This window comes from Lynx rufus, unplaced genomic scaffold (genome assembly GCF_022079265.1).
Source record: "Lynx rufus isolate CCGP_SWC_20201006 ecotype Redwood Valley unplaced genomic scaffold, mLynRuf1.p SCAF_13, whole genome shotgun sequence".
NCBI classification, from domain to species: Eukaryota; Metazoa; Chordata; class Mammalia; order Carnivora; family Felidae; genus Lynx; species Lynx rufus.
In genome coordinates this window covers 5,287,166-5,308,228 of record NW_025814827.1, presented here as the reverse complement: position 1 = coordinate 5,308,228, position 21,063 = coordinate 5,287,166, and the positions used below count along the sequence as shown (strand labels likewise).

The 21,063-nt window shown below is 35.9% G+C and overlaps 1 protein-coding gene across 1 annotated transcript in view; it reads right to left on the bottom strand.

Annotated features, from left to right (window-relative positions):
• MYO9A (myosin IXA) overlaps positions 1–21,063 on the bottom strand; it is a 253,196-nt gene that overhangs the window by 93,385 nt on the left and 138,748 nt on the right. Inside the window, exons 20-27 of the mRNA XM_047074849.1 lie at positions 20,507–20,587; positions 18,620–18,730; positions 17,608–17,730; positions 15,664–15,813; positions 14,516–14,835; positions 12,324–13,925; positions 8,268–8,367; positions 7,548–7,760 (exon numbers count right to left, since the gene is read on the bottom strand). Of these exons, the coding sequence (XP_046930805.1) occupies positions 7,548–7,760; positions 8,268–8,367; positions 12,324–13,925; positions 14,516–14,835; positions 15,664–15,813; positions 17,608–17,730; positions 18,620–18,730; positions 20,507–20,587 (2,700 nt within the window). The remainder of the gene's footprint in view (positions 1–7,547; positions 7,761–8,267; positions 8,368–12,323; positions 13,926–14,515; positions 14,836–15,663; positions 15,814–17,607; positions 17,731–18,619; positions 18,731–20,506; positions 20,588–21,063) is intronic.

Here is a 21,063-nt window from a genome sequence, read left to right as displayed (position 1 = left end):
AGGACTTAAAACTGCATGGGATTCAAGGTGACTTTTTTTTTTTTTTTTAATGTTTATTTTTGCAAGAGAGACAGAGCATGAGTGAGGGAGGGGCAGAGAGAAAGAAAAAAGAGAGAGAGAGAGAGAGAGAGAGAGAGAGAGAGAATCCGAAGCAGGTTCCAGGCTCTGAGCTGTCAGCACAGAGCCTGACACAGGGTTCGAACCCACAAACCGCGAGATCACGACCTGAGCCAAAGTCGGACGCTTAACAAACTGAGCCACCAGGTGCCACCAAGGTGACATATTTTTAAAATCACTGCTTCTGAGGAAAATGAAGGTAAAAAAGAAGGAAGGGGTGCCTTCTGGAGATTGAGTAGTGAAAAGGAAAAGAAGCAGAAGGGTAAAATTTAGAATCTAGCAAGGCAAAAAAGAAGTAAAAAATGAAAGACACAACAATGCCTTCACCACACACAAACACACACACACACACACACACACACGCACTCACACACCTACCAGACCCAAAAGAGGCTGCCTGTAAAATAAATTTTTCTTTGTTACACTGACAGAAGAGGAAGCCCTTGAAATCAAGTTACTTATAAACTATCCCAAATGAACATGTAGAAATTAAGACATACAAAAACTACACAAGCTACAATAAGAAAACAAAGAAAATTAAAACCAAAACAATGCAGTTGATTAACCCATCTCCCACTGACCAAAACCAAGCATGAAGTAGAAAACTGTAAATCAAAAGTGAATTTAATAACTTCATATATGAAATACCATATTAATCAGAAATTCAAAAATTAAAAACAGAAATGAGCTCCCCCCTTCCTAGAAAAACCAGGAAGAAGTGAAAAGAGTCAAATGAACTCAGGAAAGAAATAAAAAGATAGTAAAGAATAGCTTAGAAGATGCCCAAGGGAGAAAATACACAAATGCAAATTTAAAAGGGACTGAACAAAGGCAGAAAGATAATAAAGAATGTAAAGTGATATAAAGAAATAAGTGAAAAGAGTCAGAAGAGAAGGTAGTTGAGTTGGAAGACAAGAAAAGAAGAAAAAATCATTTATAATTGGGGTCCCTACACAAGAAAAACAAAACAATGGATGGAACACAATATCTAAAACTGTAATCCAAGAAAGTGTTTCAAAAATAAGGCAAAACCTGAATTTATACACACACATGAGTATACACACACACACACACACACAAGTCCTGCAGGTATATGGGATAACTCACCTGTGATGATGAAGTTGAAGACATCCTAATTTTTAGATATAAAGAAAAAAAATTCTGGAAGTCTCCAAGTAAAAAGAGCCAATAACTCTTTGAAACAGCAAGACAATTAGTCTGGTAACAGACTTCCAAAAATAACAAAGTGAGACAATAAAATAGCATTTTCAAAACCTCAGGTATAAATCAAGTACGTATGAATCAAGGATTTCATATGTAGCCAAGATGTCCCTTCAAATATCAAGGGAATTCCAGAGCTATGAGCCTTCCTGAGTAAAGTATTAGGAGCAGAGCTACAACCAATCAAGAGATAAATATGGAAACTTCAGCAAAATATTTGATGTGATCATTTCAGATATTTAATAGATCTAAGACAAAAAACAAAGATGGACACTAGAGTGAAAGAATATGTAAAATTAAATGTTCTGACAAAGTAGAAGTAAAAGCCTAAAAAACAGAGGAAAGATAGAGACCAGAATAATTTGATAGTTGTGCCAAAACAGGTGAGAATTAAAAAATATTTTTTATAAATGACTAACTGGAGAATAATAGATTAAAATATGGTAAGTTAGGGGTGCCTGGGTGGCTCAGTTAGTTGAGCATCCGACTTCGGCTCAGGTCATGATCTCATGGTTTGTGAGTTCGGGCCCCATGTCAGGCTCTGTGCTAACAGCTCAGAGCCTGGAGCCTGCTTCTGATTCTGTCTCCTCCTCTCTCTGCCCCTCCTGTGCTCATGTACTGTCTCTCTCTGTCTCTCAGTAGTAAATAAATGTTAAAAAAGTAAATAAAAAAATAAAAATAAAATAAAATATGGTAAATTAAGGGCATTTTTTAAAAGTTATATACAAACCCAAAGAAAAGAACACACCACCTCATATCAAAATAAATTTTAAAAAGTGAAATAAAAAAGTAACAAACAGCAAATTTAACATAATGCAGAATAACAACATAAAATTATAAGAGTTGAGACCAAAGCTATCAGTTGTATCAATAAATATAAATAGATTTAACTCATTGATATGGTAAAAAAAATTTTAATTTGGTTCACAAAGTAGGAACCAACTATAATACATACAAAACACATCTAAAGCAAAAGGGTTCAGAAAGGCTAAAAATAAAGGGATGAGTAAAAGTACTCTAGGCAAATGGAAATAATTAAGAAAACAGAGGCTATAATACTATTATTTAAGTAGAATTCAAGCAACAAGCACTGAATGTGACAAAGGACACTTTTTGATACCAAAAGCCACAATTCACAATGAATAATAGGAAACTTTAAAATAACAGTCTCTGTAAAAGATAGCTGTATAAACAATAGTAAGTATATAGAAGGTAAACAACCTAATCAGTAAGGAAGAAATTATGGTTATATTTTGAAATTTTACATTCTGAATACATAATATATACCTTCTTAAAAAATGCACAAGGTGCATTCACAAAAACTAACCACATATTAAGTAACAAAGAATATAACCAATAAATTTGATCAACTAGAAGCATTACAAATACTCTTTAGGGGCGCCTGGGTGGTGCAGTCGGTTAAGCGTCCGACTTCAGCCAGGTCACGATCTCGCGGTCCGGGAGTTCGAGCCCCGCGTCAGGCTCTGGGCTGATGGCTCAGAGCCTGGAGCCTGTTTCCGATTCTGTGTCTCCCTCTCTCTCTGCCCCTCCCCCGTTCATGCTCTGTCTCTCTCTGTCCCAAAAATAAATAAACGTTGGAAAAAAAAAAAAAAACAAATACTCTTTAATCACAATACAATAAAACTAGAAATTAAAAAAAAAAGCTAAAAAAGAAAAAGGTTCTTCCTCTGAAAACTAAAAGATTTTTATTGAGCAAGTTTTGGGTAAAAAATAACGTAAACTGAAATTACAGATTTCCAAAAAGTAATTGAAGACTTAAACACATTAGAATAAACAAGATATATCTAAAGTAGTGATCAGAAGAAAATTCACAGCCTTAAAAACCTGTATCGATAAAAATAACTTCAATAAATGAATTAAATTCTCCACGAAAAATGTAGAAAAATAAGACAGTAAACCAAAAGAAAATATAAGGAAATAAATAATAAAGGTAAAAGCAGAAATCAGTGGAGAACGGGGAAGCGGTGGGGAACTAGGTATCATAAATAAAAATCCTGTTGTTTTGGGAAAAAGTAACAAAGACAAATGATTGGCTAACTTAAAGAAAAAAATGAAAAAACACAACTCTATAAAATATGAAATGACAAAAGGGAAATAACCATTGAAACAAAATTTTTAAAAATCATGAGATTATTTCCAGACCTCTATGCAAATAAATCTGAATCATTAGATGAAATGAATAATTTCATAAGAGAAATTATTTACCAAAATTGACCCCTTTAGATAGAAAGTTTATAAGACTAATTTCTCTAGAAGAAATATAGGAAGTAACGAATTACACCATAAAAATGTACCAATCCAAGATGGTTTCATAGGGAAATTCTACCAAATCTTTAAAGAGCAGAGAGTTGCGATGCTATGAACCATCCCTAACTTCTGGGAGGGGAAATACATGTATAAATACTAAGTATATTCAACAGTATGGCTGCTGTGCTGGGACTGCCAATCCAAACCTTTCATGTCATGAACTGTTCAATATCAACCAGATTTCTAATTTGCAAGACCCATCTCAAAATCACCAGCCTAGGTTCTAAAATTCTATAAACATCCTCTCCTGGCTTCCCCTTTCTGAGGCCTAGCCAAGGTAGATTTTCCTTTACTGTAAAATAAGCTAAAAACCTTAGCATTGCTCTATCTACAGGTTTTTCTGGCAATTTTTTGTGGAGAGAGTGGTGGTGAGAAGGAAAATTCAACAAAGACAAGGACTAGTGAATATCTCAGAGAATAACAGACAGAAACAGGAAGTGACAGCAGGTTTGGGGTAAAATGAGAAATTTATCATACTGGAGATAAAGAAGACAAATTTTGGAGAGCTATTTAGGAATCATGCCCACAGAGATGATTATTTTCCATCTAGGGAATGACAGAGGAAACTATAACGTTACCTATACCAATCCTACTAATAAGGAATAGAAATGATGTGACTAACTCACTTACCACCTAGAACACTGAGAAACTAAAAACTATATAAAAATTGGTTTTAAAAATACTACGTGACAGGGGCACCAGGGTGGCTCAGTCAGTTAAGTGTCCGACTTCAGCTCAGGGCATGATCTCACGGTTCACAAGTTTGAGCTCCACATCAGGCTCTGTGCTGACAGCTCAGAGCCTGGCGCCTGCTTCTGATTCTGTGTCTCCCTCACTCTCTACCCCTACCCCACTTGTGCATTCTCTCTCTCTCAAAAATGAATAAAAACATTAAATAAACTTTTTTTAAAATATTATGTGACAGAACATATTCTTCTTGGGTAAAAGCCAACACAACGGATAGAAGAACTGAGTGAGAGCAGCATACAGAGAGTAAATAGTTATTCAAATGGCAGAATTAAAGGCAGAAAGTTTAAAAAAAAAAAAAAAAGGAAACTGCTACTCTTTCCACTCCTCCTAGCAGGTAACAATTAATTAATGTTAATTTAATTAACCACTGATGAATTCAGGAGGTAGTGCTTATCAAATCCTCTTCAGGTAATTCATTTATAACTGTCTTTATCCCATTGGATCAGTTATTTTGCAAGTGGAAAGGTAAGACGGCTTCTTCCAAGATTGAATGACACTCTTTTTAGAGAATGTCGCAAGTGACAGGATCACTTTGTCCAGGGGAAAAAAAAATCCAGTTTTTAAAAACCCACGTGTCTAGAAAATCAAGCCTATTTAAAATCCTGGAGATACCTGAATTTTTGAGAATTCCCATTTACAAACAATTAGTCTTCATCTTCATATCAGATAACATTAGAACACGGCATATTTTCAAGATAAACAAACAGAAACACATTTTAAACTGTCTCTACCCTTTCCACCCCCAACCCCAATACTATCTATCAGCATATTCTAGAAAGCAAAGCTGCTTCATGCAAGTGTCCACAGAAACAAACACCACCACCTGTTCCTAAAATAGCTAGTGATGAAACAGAAGGACAGTGAGAAAGCTGGAAAGGGGGCTATATACACTGTGCAGGGATACAGAGTGCTCTACAACTACTGGCATGCAGTGACCATCAAAAGCAGGTGAACAGAATCATAGGCAGAGGCTACCAGCTAGAACCCTTAATGGGGCCAAATGCTCCAAGCAGAAAGCCCAACCTTCAGCTCATCTCAGTAAGAGTTTTCAGTGAGGAAGAATTCTACCACCAAAAGGACTAAGGTTTGTAACAAAGCAAACTCTCAGGAACAAAACAGCAATTACAATGCTAAGTTCTTCCACAAATGAAAAATCTATGTACACTTTAGAGAATAATTTAAGTATGCTCCCTATTTACACTAAAAAAAAAAAAAAGAATACTTTTTAGTAAAATTAGTTGCTCTGTAACATAATTTCATCTTTAACCACTAATCATATGGTAGAGTAAGTTTCATTATTTATAACTCAAAAACAGGGCACCTCCAAAATGGAGTTACTTTACCTTACACTGAAGAGAGGGCTTTGGCTCTAGTTATATATATTAATAGATACACAGATTGTTTCTAACTTTTATAGCCCTAAGGTTTAGCTCAGGGTTAAGACTCATTTGTCTAATTAGAGACCTAGTCATACAGTTTTCTATTTTTTTTTTTTAATTTTTTTTTTAACGTTTATTTTATTTTTGGGACAGAGAGAGACAGAGCATGAATGGGGGAGGGGCAGAGAGAGAGGGAGACACAGAATCGGAAACAGGCTCCAGGCTCTGAGCCATCAGCCCAGAGCCTGACGCGGGGCTCGAACTCACGGACCGCGAGATCGTGACCTGGCTGAAGTCGGACGCTTAACCGACTGCGCCACCCAGGCGCCCCACAGTTTTCTATTTTTATTTTTTCTTCTTAGATTATCAATATTATCATTTAAAAATGGGGTCTATCTAACGGAAGATAAAGACAAGGAGGGTATTAGCAGAAGATTTAATTCTTTGGCACAAACAGCTTACAACAGTTCAAAAATGAAATATTTAATATGTCAAAAGACCAACCTAAAATTTTTCTCCCATAATGAATATATACTAAAGAATAGCATTAGAAACCCAACTTAATTAAGGATATGCATGGAAATAAACCATATATATCACTCCACTTGATAAGTGATAATGTTTTAGTACATATTAGACATAACAGACTCTTTATATAGTATATTTTCCAGGACAATTCCAAAATCAAATACTTTATATCCATAAATACATTCATACTTGTCAAACTATATATACCTAATTTTGGATGAAATATGATGATAAAGTTATACTCCTGGTCAAATATTTTGACTAAGTGTAGCTTTATTCAAACATAACTCCAATGTTATAATTTGTGATTAATTCAAATTCACATTACATACAGACTTCTGCCTGGCTAGGTTGGTCCAAGAAAACATTTTTGGCACTGTTCATTACATTTTTAAAAAATTAATGTTTAGGGATGCCTGGGTGGCACAGTCAGTTAAGTGTCCAACTCAATTTCGGCTCAGGTTGTGATCTCACGGTTCGTGGGTTCAAGCCCTGCATTGGGCTCTGTGCTGATGGTGAGAAGCCTGCTTGGGATTCTGTCTCTCCTTCTCTCTGACCTTCTCCTGCTTGTGTGTGCTCTCTCTCTCTGTCTCAAAATAAACAAACTTAAAAAAAATCATGTTTATTTTCTATTACTAAATAATGGTGGAGGGGAAGCAAGCTTAAAGGCCAAAAACAAAAAAAGGAGAGTACCATTTCAGTTAAAAGCAATTGGATTATTTAACAACACACCCTATTCACTAGACACAAGGATCAATCAGCCACCTACGGCCAGCAAGTCAAATACAGCCCACTGTTTTTGTAAACAGTTTTACTAGAACACAGTCCTATTTGTTTACTTATTATCTATGGCTATTTTCACTTTACAATAGCAGAGCTGACCAACAACATCTAAATATTTACTATCTGGCCCTTTACAGAAAACAATTTGGCAGCCCCTGATCTAGACCTTTTAAGATATAATAGAAAAACTCTACATTAGTGCTAAATTAAATAACCCTAATTTCCCCTAATTTATGATTTGATATATGCTGTTAAAGTGCCCTTTATCTGGTCCTATTAAATTAAGGTTTAGTTTTATTGCTGTGTTCACTGAGGTTTCCCGTGTACAAACCACTATACAAGGAAGAAGCCGCGAAGGTTAGCTTTAGATTAGCAAAAACTACTCACTATTCCCATCAGATTTGCTTGTTCCCTATATTTCTTATATTGCTGTAAAATTACCATTTCGGAGTCACTGTGAGAGGCCTGACCCAGGCTGGGTGCAGGCCCTAGCTCAGAGTGAGACGCTTGATCAAGGGAGAGAAGGGGCTCAATAATGTCATCGTAATCATCTTCCTCTGTATCCCCCTCCCCATCGGCAAAAGTACCTCTAGTCAAGAAATCGGAGCGCGTCCGCGCCATTCGAGCTTTCTTTTTATGGGCCGGTCTGGCAACCTGCTTGACCAAATGATAAAACAAATAACACAACAATGTTTTGTTTTGGTTTTTTTTGGAGACGATGCCAATGAAAGACATCTGAGAGCTCATGAATTTCTTGAAACATCCCTCCACCCCACTGTATCCTCTCTTCTAGAAGTGACAGAGATAACCAAAAGCAATCCATATACATTACTCTGGACAAAACACAAATGGAAGCTAAATCTACACTGTTCTCCATAGCCAAGGAAGACAGCTTTCACCGCCATAATACGTCACCAAAGCCACTTGCATAAATTGCCTTCTTTCTTTAAGCAACATCTTTTTTGTAAACATAATCTGGGATTTTAGTCACCATTCCCTCCCTAAAGTACACTTCCCTAAGTATAACAGACTTAACTCATTGCTTCTTTCCCATAAACACTTGGGAGTAAATGCATAAATGAGGTGCTCTACTTATAAGAATAATAATTTCCAAAATAGGTGCATCTATTTTGCATAAGAGAGATAAAGTTCAATACTTACCTCTCCTTGGCCCGGCCCAGTTAATTTCACAGGTTTCCAATTTGGCTCATCTTGTTTATGGAGTAGAGGATTTCCACTGTTTAAGGCTTCCTTGTTGACACTTAAGATAAAACAACAGGATTACATTTCAATTCCGAGCAGACATCCCATGGCAACAGTCTTAAAGTACAACATGAAATATAGCCTAACAAGCCAAGTCAAAGAATTCTAGAAAATCACATAAATATTTCCAGATCTTATCCAATTCCTAAAACAACGTTATCAATGTTTTTCTGCCTATCCTAATTAATAGCATTATCAAGAATTAACATATGTGACTGAATTAGAAGCCTGTCCCTGATAATCACTGGGTATATTCTACTATGATATATGTTTAAGAATAGTAGCAGCAGAATTAGCTCAAGAAAACAGATGGATTTGATAAGGGAAAATACTACGTCCCCAAATCTTTAAAATCAGTCTTAGAAGGGACCTTTTATTCTAATCATTATAAAATACCTGATAAGTAGCTACTAAGTGATGAAGATCCCATTACTTTGTTTTATACTGAGATGGTTTCTCCTGGTTAGCAAATTTCCTTTCTGAAATCCCTCTGTAGCTTTCATCTACTATCTTAGTTTTAAAACTGTTATACAGAACAGTGGGGTGCCTGGGTGGCTCAGTCAGTTAAGCATCCAACTTCGGCTCAGGTCATGACCTCATGGTTCGTAAGTTCAAGCCCCGCATGAGGCTCTGTGCTGTCAGCTCAGAGCCTGGAGCCTACTTTGGATTCTGTGTCTCCCTCGCTCTCTCTCCCCCTCTCTCACTCACACTCTGTCCCTCAAAAATAAATAAACGTTAAAAAAATTTTTAACTATTATACAGAACAAAGTCAACACTAGAAGGATAAGAAATTGTTATTAAAAGAGGTATGCCATACAGATAGCACAGTGTTAGTTTATGAAAATTTAATTTTGCTTGAATAACCACATGTGACTACTTTATCATTAAATTCTGTTACCTACCTTAACTCAGAACCATGAATCTTAAACTTTATCAACATACCATTATCCTCTCCTTAGAACTATAAGCTCACTGAGAATCATACCTTACCTTCTAACATAGTGGTGGGTTTAAAGTACATACTAACTTATAATACAAGTTGGCAGACTAACTGCTCTCATGCAAAATCTTCCATTTAATTTTTATAAGTGAAGACCAAGGGGCCATAAAAGTTATACTGTCCTTTACCCTATGCATAAATCCCTAAACAAACCAAAATAGATGGCAACCTTTCCTAGCTAAAGGCGTCTCAGGTATCTCCCTTTTTGACCAACGCACGATCAAACCTAGCAATCCTAGGCTATCCTAAAAGATTCCCTTTCATCAAAATCTGTCTTGCCACAGTTAAGCCTATTGGCCTTTGATTTATTCTCAAAACAAGGAACAATGTTTGATAGCATCTGAACACCCTAGCCAACTTTTAAACTCACAGCATTTTCTTTATATTTCTCCATTTCTTTTTTGTTCTCTTTCATTAACCAGATGAAGGCCACAATGCACTTTATCTATAGAAAGTGCATTTCTTTTCTATAGAAAGAACACTAATCTAAAATTACTTCCTAATCATGAAATCCAATGGTGATTTCTAATCATGAAACTCAAGTTCCATTCCCAGCTATTTCTCTCAGTATGTGATTTTGAACAAGTCATTTCATCTCTATAGGCCTAGTGAGCTCATCTATAATAGTGTGGCAACTGGACAAAATAGTTTAGAATTACCAGCATTTGCAATTCTATAAAATGCTAAGGTTTAAAGTATTACTTATACAATAAAAGAAGACTTAAAGTATGAATTTTATTTAAGCTTTCACAGAAACAACCTAACACATAATCATTTTGAAGATAAATAGATCTTAATGAGGCAAAACAAACTAGATCAAGTACCCTTAAGATTGTTTATCTTGGAAAATGACAAAAGTAATTTACAAGGATTCACAAGAATGATTAATGTTTTTGAAATCCATAAGTAAGCCTTTCACAGAACTGATTCATGGATCCAACAACTACACAAACATACAACACACACACCTCCCATCACTAAACTTAATCAGAATGACAGGAAATAATGTTTTTAACACTCTGATGGGCTTATATATGCTTATACAAAGTCTTTGAACTTTTGGGCAATCTCTAGGTTAATGGGCAGGTATAGGACCTCAAGCTGTCATTTAGTCCAACTGCGTTTCATAATACCATACAGAAACCCTTAATGGAAAAAAAAATACCAATGATTTTTTGCTCGTATTTACGAAGAGTTTCTATAAAATCTGTATGTAATTTTAAAGACAAAAATATTTAAAAGCTCAAGCTATGATAAGAGAGAAAAGGTTATTTTCATAGTTAATGTGAAATTTAATTTTTTTTAGCTCTAAGATATATACCCTCCTTTCATTTAAACACTGACATTCTTTTTTTTTTTATTTTTTTTTTTTCAACGTTTATTTATTTTTGGGACAGAGAGAGACAGAGCATGAACGGGGGAGGGGCAGAGAGAGGGAGACACAGAATCGGAAACAGGCTCCAGGCTCTGAGCCATCAGCCCAGAGCCCGACGCGGGGCTCGAACTCCCGGACCGCGAGATCGTGACCTGGCTGAAGTCGGACGCTTAACCGACTGCGCCACCCAGGCGCCCCTAAACACTGACATTCTTGTGGCACCGTGGTGGCTCAGTTGGTTGAGCATCTGACTCTTGATTTTGGCTCAGGTCACAATCTCATGGTTGTGATATCGAGCCCCATGTTGGGCTCCACGTTTACACAGAGTGTGGAACTTGCTTGAGATTCTCTCTCTCCCTCTCTGCCCCCCCCCCACTTTGTGCGCTTGCTCTCTCTCTCTCTCTCTCTCTCTCAAAAAATATTTAAAAACAAAACAAAACACTGACATTGTCCCAGGAGAACTGAAAGAATCCACTATACAACAAAGACTTAATAAAATTTCTTAAATTTTATCATCTTTGTTTTTATGTTCCACTTAAAAAGTGCTTTTCTCATGATGACCACAAGTTAAGAAAACTTAGAAGTATAAAGAACTTCCACTCATATGAGGCATCCACTTAAGTAGTCAAACTCTTAGAAGCAAAGTAGAATGGTGGTCACAAGGAGGGACGCCTGGGTGACTTAGCCAGTTGAGTGTCCAACTCTTGGTTTCAGCCCAAGTCATGATCCAAGAGTTGTGGGATTGAGCCACATTGGGCTCAGTGCTGAACAAGGAGACTGCTTGAGATTATCTCTCTCTCTCTCTCTCTCCTCCTGCCCCTCTCCCCTGCTTTCAAGTACACATGCACACTCTCTCAAAATAAAAAAGAAAAGAAAAGAAAAAGAAAAAGAAAAAGAAAAAGAAAAAGAAAAAGAAAAAGAAAAGAAAAAAGAAAAGAAAAGAAAAGAAAAAAGAAAAATGGTGGTTACCAGGGGCTTGGAGTAAGGGGAAAGGGCTGGTTGCTGTTTGATAGGTAATAGAGTTTCTTTTGCAAGATGAAAAAGTTCTAGAGATCCACTGTACAACAATGTGCATATAGTTAACACTACTGTCGTATGTAATTAAGAATGGTTAAGATGGTAAATTTTATTCTTTTTGTGTTTTTTACTACACACCAAAAATGTATAAAGTACTCAGTGAAGACCCAATAGGCCAAGAGCTGGGACAAAGTACATTAACTTTAAAGTGTGACAATAAAAACCTGGACTTGCCTCACATGAAAAATCTAAGACAACCAGCATTTGCCGAATGCCTAGCCTACTATGTTTATAGGCACTGTATTGACCTTCACAAATGCTTTCTCACTTAATGAGGAGAAACCAAAAAACCCCATCTATGCTTAGTCAAAGATTCCTATGGTATAATTATATCCAATTTCAGGAACCCTGCTAGAGTCAACATTAAGGGAATTTTTTTACACAGAGAAAATGGCTCATTTCGGCAGCACCCATACAAATAGTTGAGGTAGATTAAAGCAACTTAGCAAAATTCTCCAAAAAGTTTCCCATTTACACAGAAAATAAATATCATTTCACTTACAGGGAAATACTCATATTGTCCTTTGGTGTGAAGAAAATGACCCTAGTAGTTCCATCTCTGGAAGGGCCATCAGATTTGTGGATGTAAGACTGAGCTGGCCTATGATGCTCTCTTTTGGAAACACGATTATTAGAAAGTTTACAGGCTACATTCATTTGGGTACACATTCTGTCTGTCTTGGATAATTCCTTGGTAGTAGCAGATTGGTATGGGCCTCCTTTCCTTTCAAAGAATAAGGTGACAGGTCGGTCCTTCTGGGACAGGTGAGCAGAAGCGCTGTCTTTTGGAAGAACTGCATCTTTTACAGTTACTAATGGAGGCCCTAGTACATTGGGTTCTTCCTTATTTGGGGTATTCAGAATGAGGAGAGAGGATGGCCTCTCTACTCTTTGTTTTGATGGATGGAAAGATGGTGCCAGGAACAACTCCCCAGTTCGTGGCTTTTCAATGGTCTTGAAGGCTTTACGCTCCTTCTCTAAAATATCTGTTTGCTGACGAATCTGTTCCATCATCTCTTTTTCATTCTGCTGCTGCAAATGCTTTTGCCTTTCTTCCTTCTCAGTGTTTAGCTTTTCTAACTTCTTCAGCACAGTATTAGAAGAATCTGTATTCAAAGACATGACAACTTGATTTTCTCCGGAGGAGTGGTACTTTCTGGCTTCCCTGTTGATATCCAAAGTAAGAGCTGAAAGTGCTTCTTCACTTTCTAATAGCTTGTTTCTCTGGATACCTGTGTCTGGTTGGGAACTTGTTTTCAGTGGATCTTGTTGAGGAATATAAAAAAATGTAGGCAGACTATTTGAAATAAAGGGGTCTCTCAGCTGTGGCTTACAGGTAATAGATTCAGAACTGCAAACCAATTTTTCCTTCACAGTCCCATTCTTCAAATGCACTGAGTCAGAGGGTGTTCCCTTTTCAATCATGGTATAGTTAGTCTCACTTGAGGAACTGAGGGCATTGTCCTGTGAATCAAATTTTGGACTGCTAGATATTTTAGGTGACAGACTCTGCAAGTCTCCTTCATCTAATATTATGGACTCAAGTTTACTCTTCTGGCTTTCCTCACAGCTCAGATGTTCCAAACTTCCTTGAGAGCTTTCACTGTCAGGTGTACCCTGTAGAGACTGAAGACCTTCAGGCATCAGTTCTGTAGACCATCTACGTTCCTCTGAAGGAGACATGCCACCAAGAGAACGAACTTTTAGCAATTCTAAACTGAATATAGCTTGCTCTAGTTCTCTCATTCTCCGACTTTCTCTTTTGGCCCGACCTACTTTTTTCTGGTGGAGATCCTCTAAGGACTTAGGTCTCTCTCTTACAATCACTTCTTCCTGCAAGTCCACACCACTTTGGCTTCTGGCTCTCTCCTGTTGCTTGTTTGGGGACTCTTTCAAGCAGTCCATTGAACTCTCCTGGCTAATTCGATTACTCTCTATCACAGATTTACATTCCTCTATAGCTTTCACTCTGTTGTCAAAGGAACAATCCTCCCATTCTGAAGGGTCTGAGCCCTGAATTTCCAGAGCTCCATATGGCTCAGGATCTGCCAATCCAAATTCTAGTTTTGTTTCTTTCAGTCTTTGTTCTTTTAAAACTTTAAATCTATATAACAACAGGAAAAAAAAATGGGTTAGAAAGATTTTTTAGTTACTACTGGAGAGAATACACTTTACTGAGAATTTAAGAAATAATTTGAAAGTTTCAAAATTTTCTTCTTAAACTAACTTGGATGCACATTTCATAATTCTATTTCTATGAGTGAGATACTTTATTAAGTACATTAATCCTAATAGGTCATCCTAGTCAAAACATAAATTAACTCAGAAGTAAAGCTCTCATTTTAAAAATAACTTTATTTTAAGGTAAACGTTAATAATGAAATTAAAGTTTCTGAAGATAAAAACAACTGAATATTGCCAAATTTTAAAGACTCAACCTAATGTAAAATCAATTCTTAGTAGTTGTAACTGTAGACCATGCAGGTTTTCAATCCAATTTAATTCAATAAGTATCTGTTTAGCTTCTTTTAGAGACCATACAATGTGGGTTAAAACTGCTAGGAACATCACAGCCTAGTGAAGACGAAATTGTACATAACCAATTCTAATACAAGTTAGGCAAGTGTTAAGAGCAAAGATATAAACAAAATAGCTGAAGAGAAAAGGAGTAAGTATCAAAACAATACAGATTACCTTTGTCTTGCTCTGAATCCTCTACATATTGATTGCAAAAGGATAATTTTGCTCCTTTGTTCTTGATACCTCTTACTTTCCCTGTAGCCTTTCCACCTTGCCTGAATACAGACAGCAGCCATGTGCCTCTGCCTATAGCATTCCTTCCATCTCTGCTGGATGATGACGGCTGCAGTCCGGAGCTCCAAATACCGCTGCCTCTCCACATGAGCACGCCAGGAAGACTGGAGAAGCGTGGCTGCACTAGCCAAAACTAAAGCATCCTTCTGCACAGCTACATTTCTGGCTTGCTTCTGATTTAGATAATTCCTCCAGAATCGCTGTGAGGAAGACAAAACAATAGAAATGGCTGTCATATCTTATACCACATTTTCACAGAAAAAAGAAAAAAAATAAATGTATTGTGTTGTAATTAGAGATTAAATGGCTAAATAGCTAAATTGCGCCTGATTAAAGTGAAAAAAAAAGCTTTCTTTTCCAGATATGCTTGGCTAAAACAATTCTTAGAGAATATAACCTCAATGAAGTTAATTATAGAACTTAAAATAATTTAAAAGTTTTTGATGCTTTAACAAATTACATTATCTTCTCGGGCTATAGTTTTGCCAATATTAATGGGTTTAAGGTCAACATGCACATGTTTCAAAGATAAATATTCTAAAAATTTTCTTGTATTAAAAGAAAAGGGCCTATGGAGGAGAACAGAACGGTCATCATATAAATCAGTGAAGGAAAAAATAAAACAGATAAAATATGAAATAAGATACCTATCATCCAAGAGGAGTACAGAGCAAGAGCAATGTATATATAACTCTCAAATATCACTCAGGAAACAATCAAATAAAAATAACTAAGGCAACAAAAATTAAGGCACATAATTCCTTTGACCCTAACCATAGTGTACAAGACATTACAGCTATAAATTCAATTTAATTTAACTTCAACTCCATCGATGTTTATCAATGGTCTATTAGTATATGCCAGGTAATCTTTTAGATGCTATGAACATTTCAAAAATGAATAGGACACATTGTCATCAATGAAGAAGTTTATATTCTTATTCAAATGTTTCACAGTAAAATTCTAGTTACTAAAATAAAAGCCAAATAAACTAGCAAATCTCATGCAAGAAATCCTTTACTTCCCACCTGGATAATGATGCATGCCTGTCTCAGGTGGAGGAAATGCTGCCTACACAGCAGGACCCTGAACCATCGCTGCAACAATATGATTCTGCGCAGCACCTCTTGGTGAAGCAGATCTTGTAGGTGCTGTCGTTCCTGCTCCTTTAGGAACACCTACCAAAAAGAAGAAAGATGAGGAATATAGCTTATGAAGAAATGAGAAATTTATTTCATGAATCATCTTTTTGTGGTAAGCTTCTTTTTTTTTTTAATTTTTTTTTTTTTTTTTTTTTAGCGTTTATTTACTTTTGACACAGAGAGAGAGCATGAATGGGGGAGGGTCAGAGAGACAGTGGGAGACACAGAATCTGAAACAGGCTCCAGGCTCTGAGCTGTCAGCACAGAGCCCGACGCGGGGCTCGAACTCACGAACCGTGAGATCATGACCTGAGCCGAAGTCGGACGCTTAACCGACTGAGTCACCCAGGCGCCCCTCTGTGGTAAGCTTCTTTAGAGAAGAATACAGTGGAAGAAATGAAAAGCAGTACTGATAAATATTTCTATCAATATATCCAAAGAAGTCATTCTCAAATTAAAAAAAAAAATAGCCATTAGAATATAGAAAGAGACATTAGAACATAGAAGGGGAAATGAAACAGTGAACACGAATACAAAATTCCCAGTTTTAGAGATTCACTGCCATCATGAACCACTTGTACCACTGGTAAAAGGTCATATTGTTCAAGGATGTTAGGGTGGGGGTATGATCATAATATGAATAAACCAATAATAACAGTCTTTTTGAAACCCAGTATGCATCAAAGGCTTCTTGCTACCCAAAGCTATTAATCAATTTATTTACTATTTCATGCCATTAATAAATCTTTAGGGGTTTAGGAGGAAACAAATATAACTTAAACATAGTCCCTCTGAAAACAGAATTTGCACTTCACCCTTAAAAGCAGGTAGATATTAAAACCTATATATATCTTTAAGGTGTACAATGTGACATTTTGATGTATGTATACATTATGAAGTAATTACCACCAACTAATTGATATCCATCACCTCCCCCTTCTGTCAAAAATTTAACACTATTTTAAAAAAGAAGAGATATTAGATACACAAATAGGAAAACAGTAAACTGTAAGGCAAAAGACAGAGGGCTCTACCTAAGCAAAACAAGGAGCAGGAAATAATAACAAATGTGCACATACATGGCAGCATGTACAGGAGACAACCGAATAATCTTCATAAAGAAAATATTAAATGATATGAAGTCACAATATGGAGGTTCTTGAAGAAGAGAAAGATGTTTGAATTTAATGGGAGGTTATCAGGTGATTATTATTCAGCAGAAAGTCAACATAAAAGAAAAGTATATTAAGATGATGGTTTTGATACTATGGGTAGAGTGACTTAAACGGAATGACAAATAGACTGAAATCGGATGAGGAATTACTGTAAGAGAACTATAACTGAGAGCAAAGGAACAGACTAAAATGCCAGCAGTAGGAATGAAGAAAAGGGGCATGACGTGAGAATCATTTGTGAGAAGACACAGAACTTTGTAAAAGGATTAAGGTGAAGGGTCAGGCCAAATAGCATTACAGTTTTTAGCCTAAGAACCTAGAAGAAGGATGAGAAAGAAAAGAATAGATGAAAATTAGGACAGTAGGGTAATTTGGATAAGCTCACTTTGGGCAAGTTGAGTTGAAGATTACAGTAGAATACCTAGGGAGTCATTGTTTTTAGGCAGATAAAAACCTTAAGCAGACCTAGAGCACTGGCCAGAAGCTCTTTGGTTAATACTGACTATATTAAGTAAAAATCTTGGCCTAATCAATTTCCTTATGATAACTGGTACAGTATCTTTTTCAGAAATGTTCTCTGGGGTAAAGATCGCCATTATTATCTAAGTATAAAAATTCACTCAAATTTGACAAGGAGTGTATATATTATATTTACCATGGATTTTCCAACTTGATAGTTATCTGAATTAAGATTTATTTTCCTGAAGAAATCCTGAATGTTAAATTTGGATGGAATAATATTTCGGGGAAGAAGTACATGGAAGTGGCTCACAAAATCCTGAAAAATGAAAAGAAAAATGTTGTAAAATCACAAGAAAATTATAAACATGTCTAAACTATGTGTAAAATGTAAACATGGGTCTAAGTTAGCTAGCTGTCCTTTTATTGATCCTTTTCTCATCTTCTAAACAGACTGAAACCAAGAAAGTATTTAATTAAAAAAACTACAAAACAGTTAATTTGTAAAATGGGGGTGGGGTGGAGAGAAGATAGTGAGTTCTACATATTTTGTTATCAAAAGGGAATGGAAGAAGAAAAAAGCAGAAACTATCCCTTTTGAGAAAGTTGTGTTAAAGACCAAAGAAAAAGTTATTTAATAAGAATTGAAATTTTTAGCAAAAAAACATGCAAAGGTGTCAGCTATTACAGGGTATAACTGAGAACAAAGCGTTCCCGCCCAGAAACAGCAAAGAATCTGTTCAGCTGCTGAAAAGCTTCAACATAATTTCTATACCCATAGCAGCAGTAGCTGATGAGAATAACTGTGAACCTTGCTGGCAGCTTACTATAAAAGAAAATCTTGCTGAGAAAACTTTACATAAACCTAAATAGAATCTTCTCTTGAACCAGGTAGCTCTGATTGAACTATTTCCATTACTGGAGTAATCAGCAGGAGGAACTACTATGTTACAAGTAAACTTAGTATTAGTAAACATTCAGATAAAATGAGAATAGCCAGGAACTGGATTCGATTACAACACATAAATAAGATTGCTGCCATTCAATGGAAGTGAGTACTTTCTATCCCTCTTCAATTCTGTATACAAAAGATGGAGTGGAAAGGAAGAAATAAGAGAAATAAACAAGTGAGCCCCAAATGAAAAACAAGACACAGGAATCACTTAATTATGTGTATATAAATTTAAATATCACTATAAAAGCATAACCTGGAAAGAATATTTGCAGCTGTATCCAGATTGGCGAATTCGAACTGTCTCTAGCATCCCAGTGTACCGAAGCTGTCGAAGTACCAAAGCATCGTTGAACCTTAATGGCAGCTAAATCAAAGCAAATAGAAAAAAAAACAGATTAACCCGGAAGAAGAGATCTCCAAATTAATGTTTTCCTCATAAGTATAGTCAACTTTTGAGTATCTAAAAATTGGAGATTGTCAGGTTAAGACACAACAGAGGTGACAGGAAAATCTACCTCCTCAGCTGGTAGCTTCAGAAAAGTCCTAAATGCCTGACCCTAGGGAAAAAGGAGAAACCAAGCTTCCAGCTTCTCTCTAGTTGTAGAGGGAGAGGACCTTCAAAGCTAAAAAGGAATGTAGTTACCCACAGGAGGAGCAGACATAGTCTAGTCCCTATAAAAATCTGTAACAAGATTAATCTACATATATGTAGTCAAGAGTGTCTGTATTTTTGTTTTTAATTAACATTTCTCTCTATAATTTCAATCAGAAACCACCCACTCCACTCTACCAGTTGCCTTGGTTAATGGAGAGCTGACAGATTCTTCATTTAATGACTAGTACAAGGTTAAGAGCAGTTTTTTCTCTAAACACTTTTTGCTAGTAATACCAGTAGGATACAATGAAAAACAAAAAATTCCTACAGTCCCTGAGAACTGACCTCCTCAATGCACAAGCATTGATAAGGAAGAAGCTAATGGGAGGCAGTCACTCATCACCAGTCACAACACCCTGTCACTTGTAGGTATCTCAGTAGGCATGTTTTCCGATATTCAAAAGATATATTTGGATATTCTGATATTTCTCCCTATTCTCTAAATACTATTTTTAATGATCCGCAAAGGCAATCCCAAACATTTTCCTGCAGGGAAATGTGGCATACCAGCTATCAAAGAAAAAAAAATCAAATATGCAACTTATGTTAATAATAGTCAATGTTTATTTAGTACTTATTCTGTGCCCTGAAATACTTCATTAATTGAACTCTCTGTATAACAAGGTCTTCATTAATAATAAGGACTCAAAGGTTCTATTTAACTGTAAATAAAAAGTGTCCTTTTTTGTTACTATAAAAGAACAGCTAACATTTACTGAACAATTAGTATGGGCCAGTAACATTTTAAGTACTTTGCAGGTAGTGACTCAGGTATACTAGTTCCAAAACACTATGAGTCTGGTCCTATAATTATAGTATATTCTTACAAAGATGAAAACTTTTAAAAGTCACAGAAATGGTTAAGTTCACAAAGCTTGTAAACAGCAGTTGAAGACTGCTTCCTAAAAATTAAGAAAGTTGGACACAATTCATACTATACATTTATAGTACTATAGAACTACACATTTTTAGCTGTTCAGCCTAGGAACTATATTTTCCTATGATGAACATAAAGGAATATGACAAATGTTTGTTTGTATTTATTAGGTATATTCTGCAAAGCTGTAATTAGGAGACCTATTATCGAAAGCAGAAGGAATCAAGAATGTCCACAGTACGTTCCTTATTTTACAGAGACAAAAAGCTCTAAACAAATTCTTTAAGAATGACAGGTTATATACAAACAAGAAAGATTAATCTCAGGGTAACAAAATTTGCATAAAACTCTTTTTTATGATGGAATTTCAAAACATATTTGCTTCTCAGATTCTAGGAAACACTGAATCAAGTGCATGTAAACACGGAATAGGCAAGTAAATACAGAAAATAAAAGGATATCCACAGAAAATACAGAACCTGGTTTTCCTTAAAAAGATTATAGATAGCTCTTCCCTACCACTTGCTCTCCTTAAAAAAAAAAAAAAAATGTAAAGCCTGATTTGAAGTAAGCTGAGCTAGAAGCTCTCATTTACAGGACATTTTTACCTTTTCAGCATTAGAGCGAATGCATTTCACAAAATATGGTTCTGCTTGACCAAGTGTCTCCATCAGTTTGCTTAATGAGGCCTGCAATACAAAGCAATGTAATTAGCATTTTCTCCCATTCCAAACTGGCAGGAAATAATTTATAGGTACAAAAAATAATGTTGGCAAACTATGCAGAAACGATTGGTATACACAGGAATAGCTTTCTTTCTGAAAAGCAAATTTATTTCCATACTGATTAAGGGTAATTTAGTAATTTAAGGATGGTAGTTTAATCTTAAAGCTGATAACTTGGCAATAGTAAATACTGCATATATATTACAGAATAACCTCCTAATTCTAGATTTCATGAAGCAATTTATTCAAACTCATGCATTCCTAGAACAACTTGGAAAATCATCCAGTAGGGTATCCACTAGCTAATATTCTCCCACTTTCAGTGTTCATGTCAGTGATATCCTCTCTTTCATTCTTAATATGATAATTTGTAGTTTACCTCTTTTTTTTTCCTGACTAGTCTATCTAGAAGTTTATAATTTTTTTATGTTTTCAAAGAA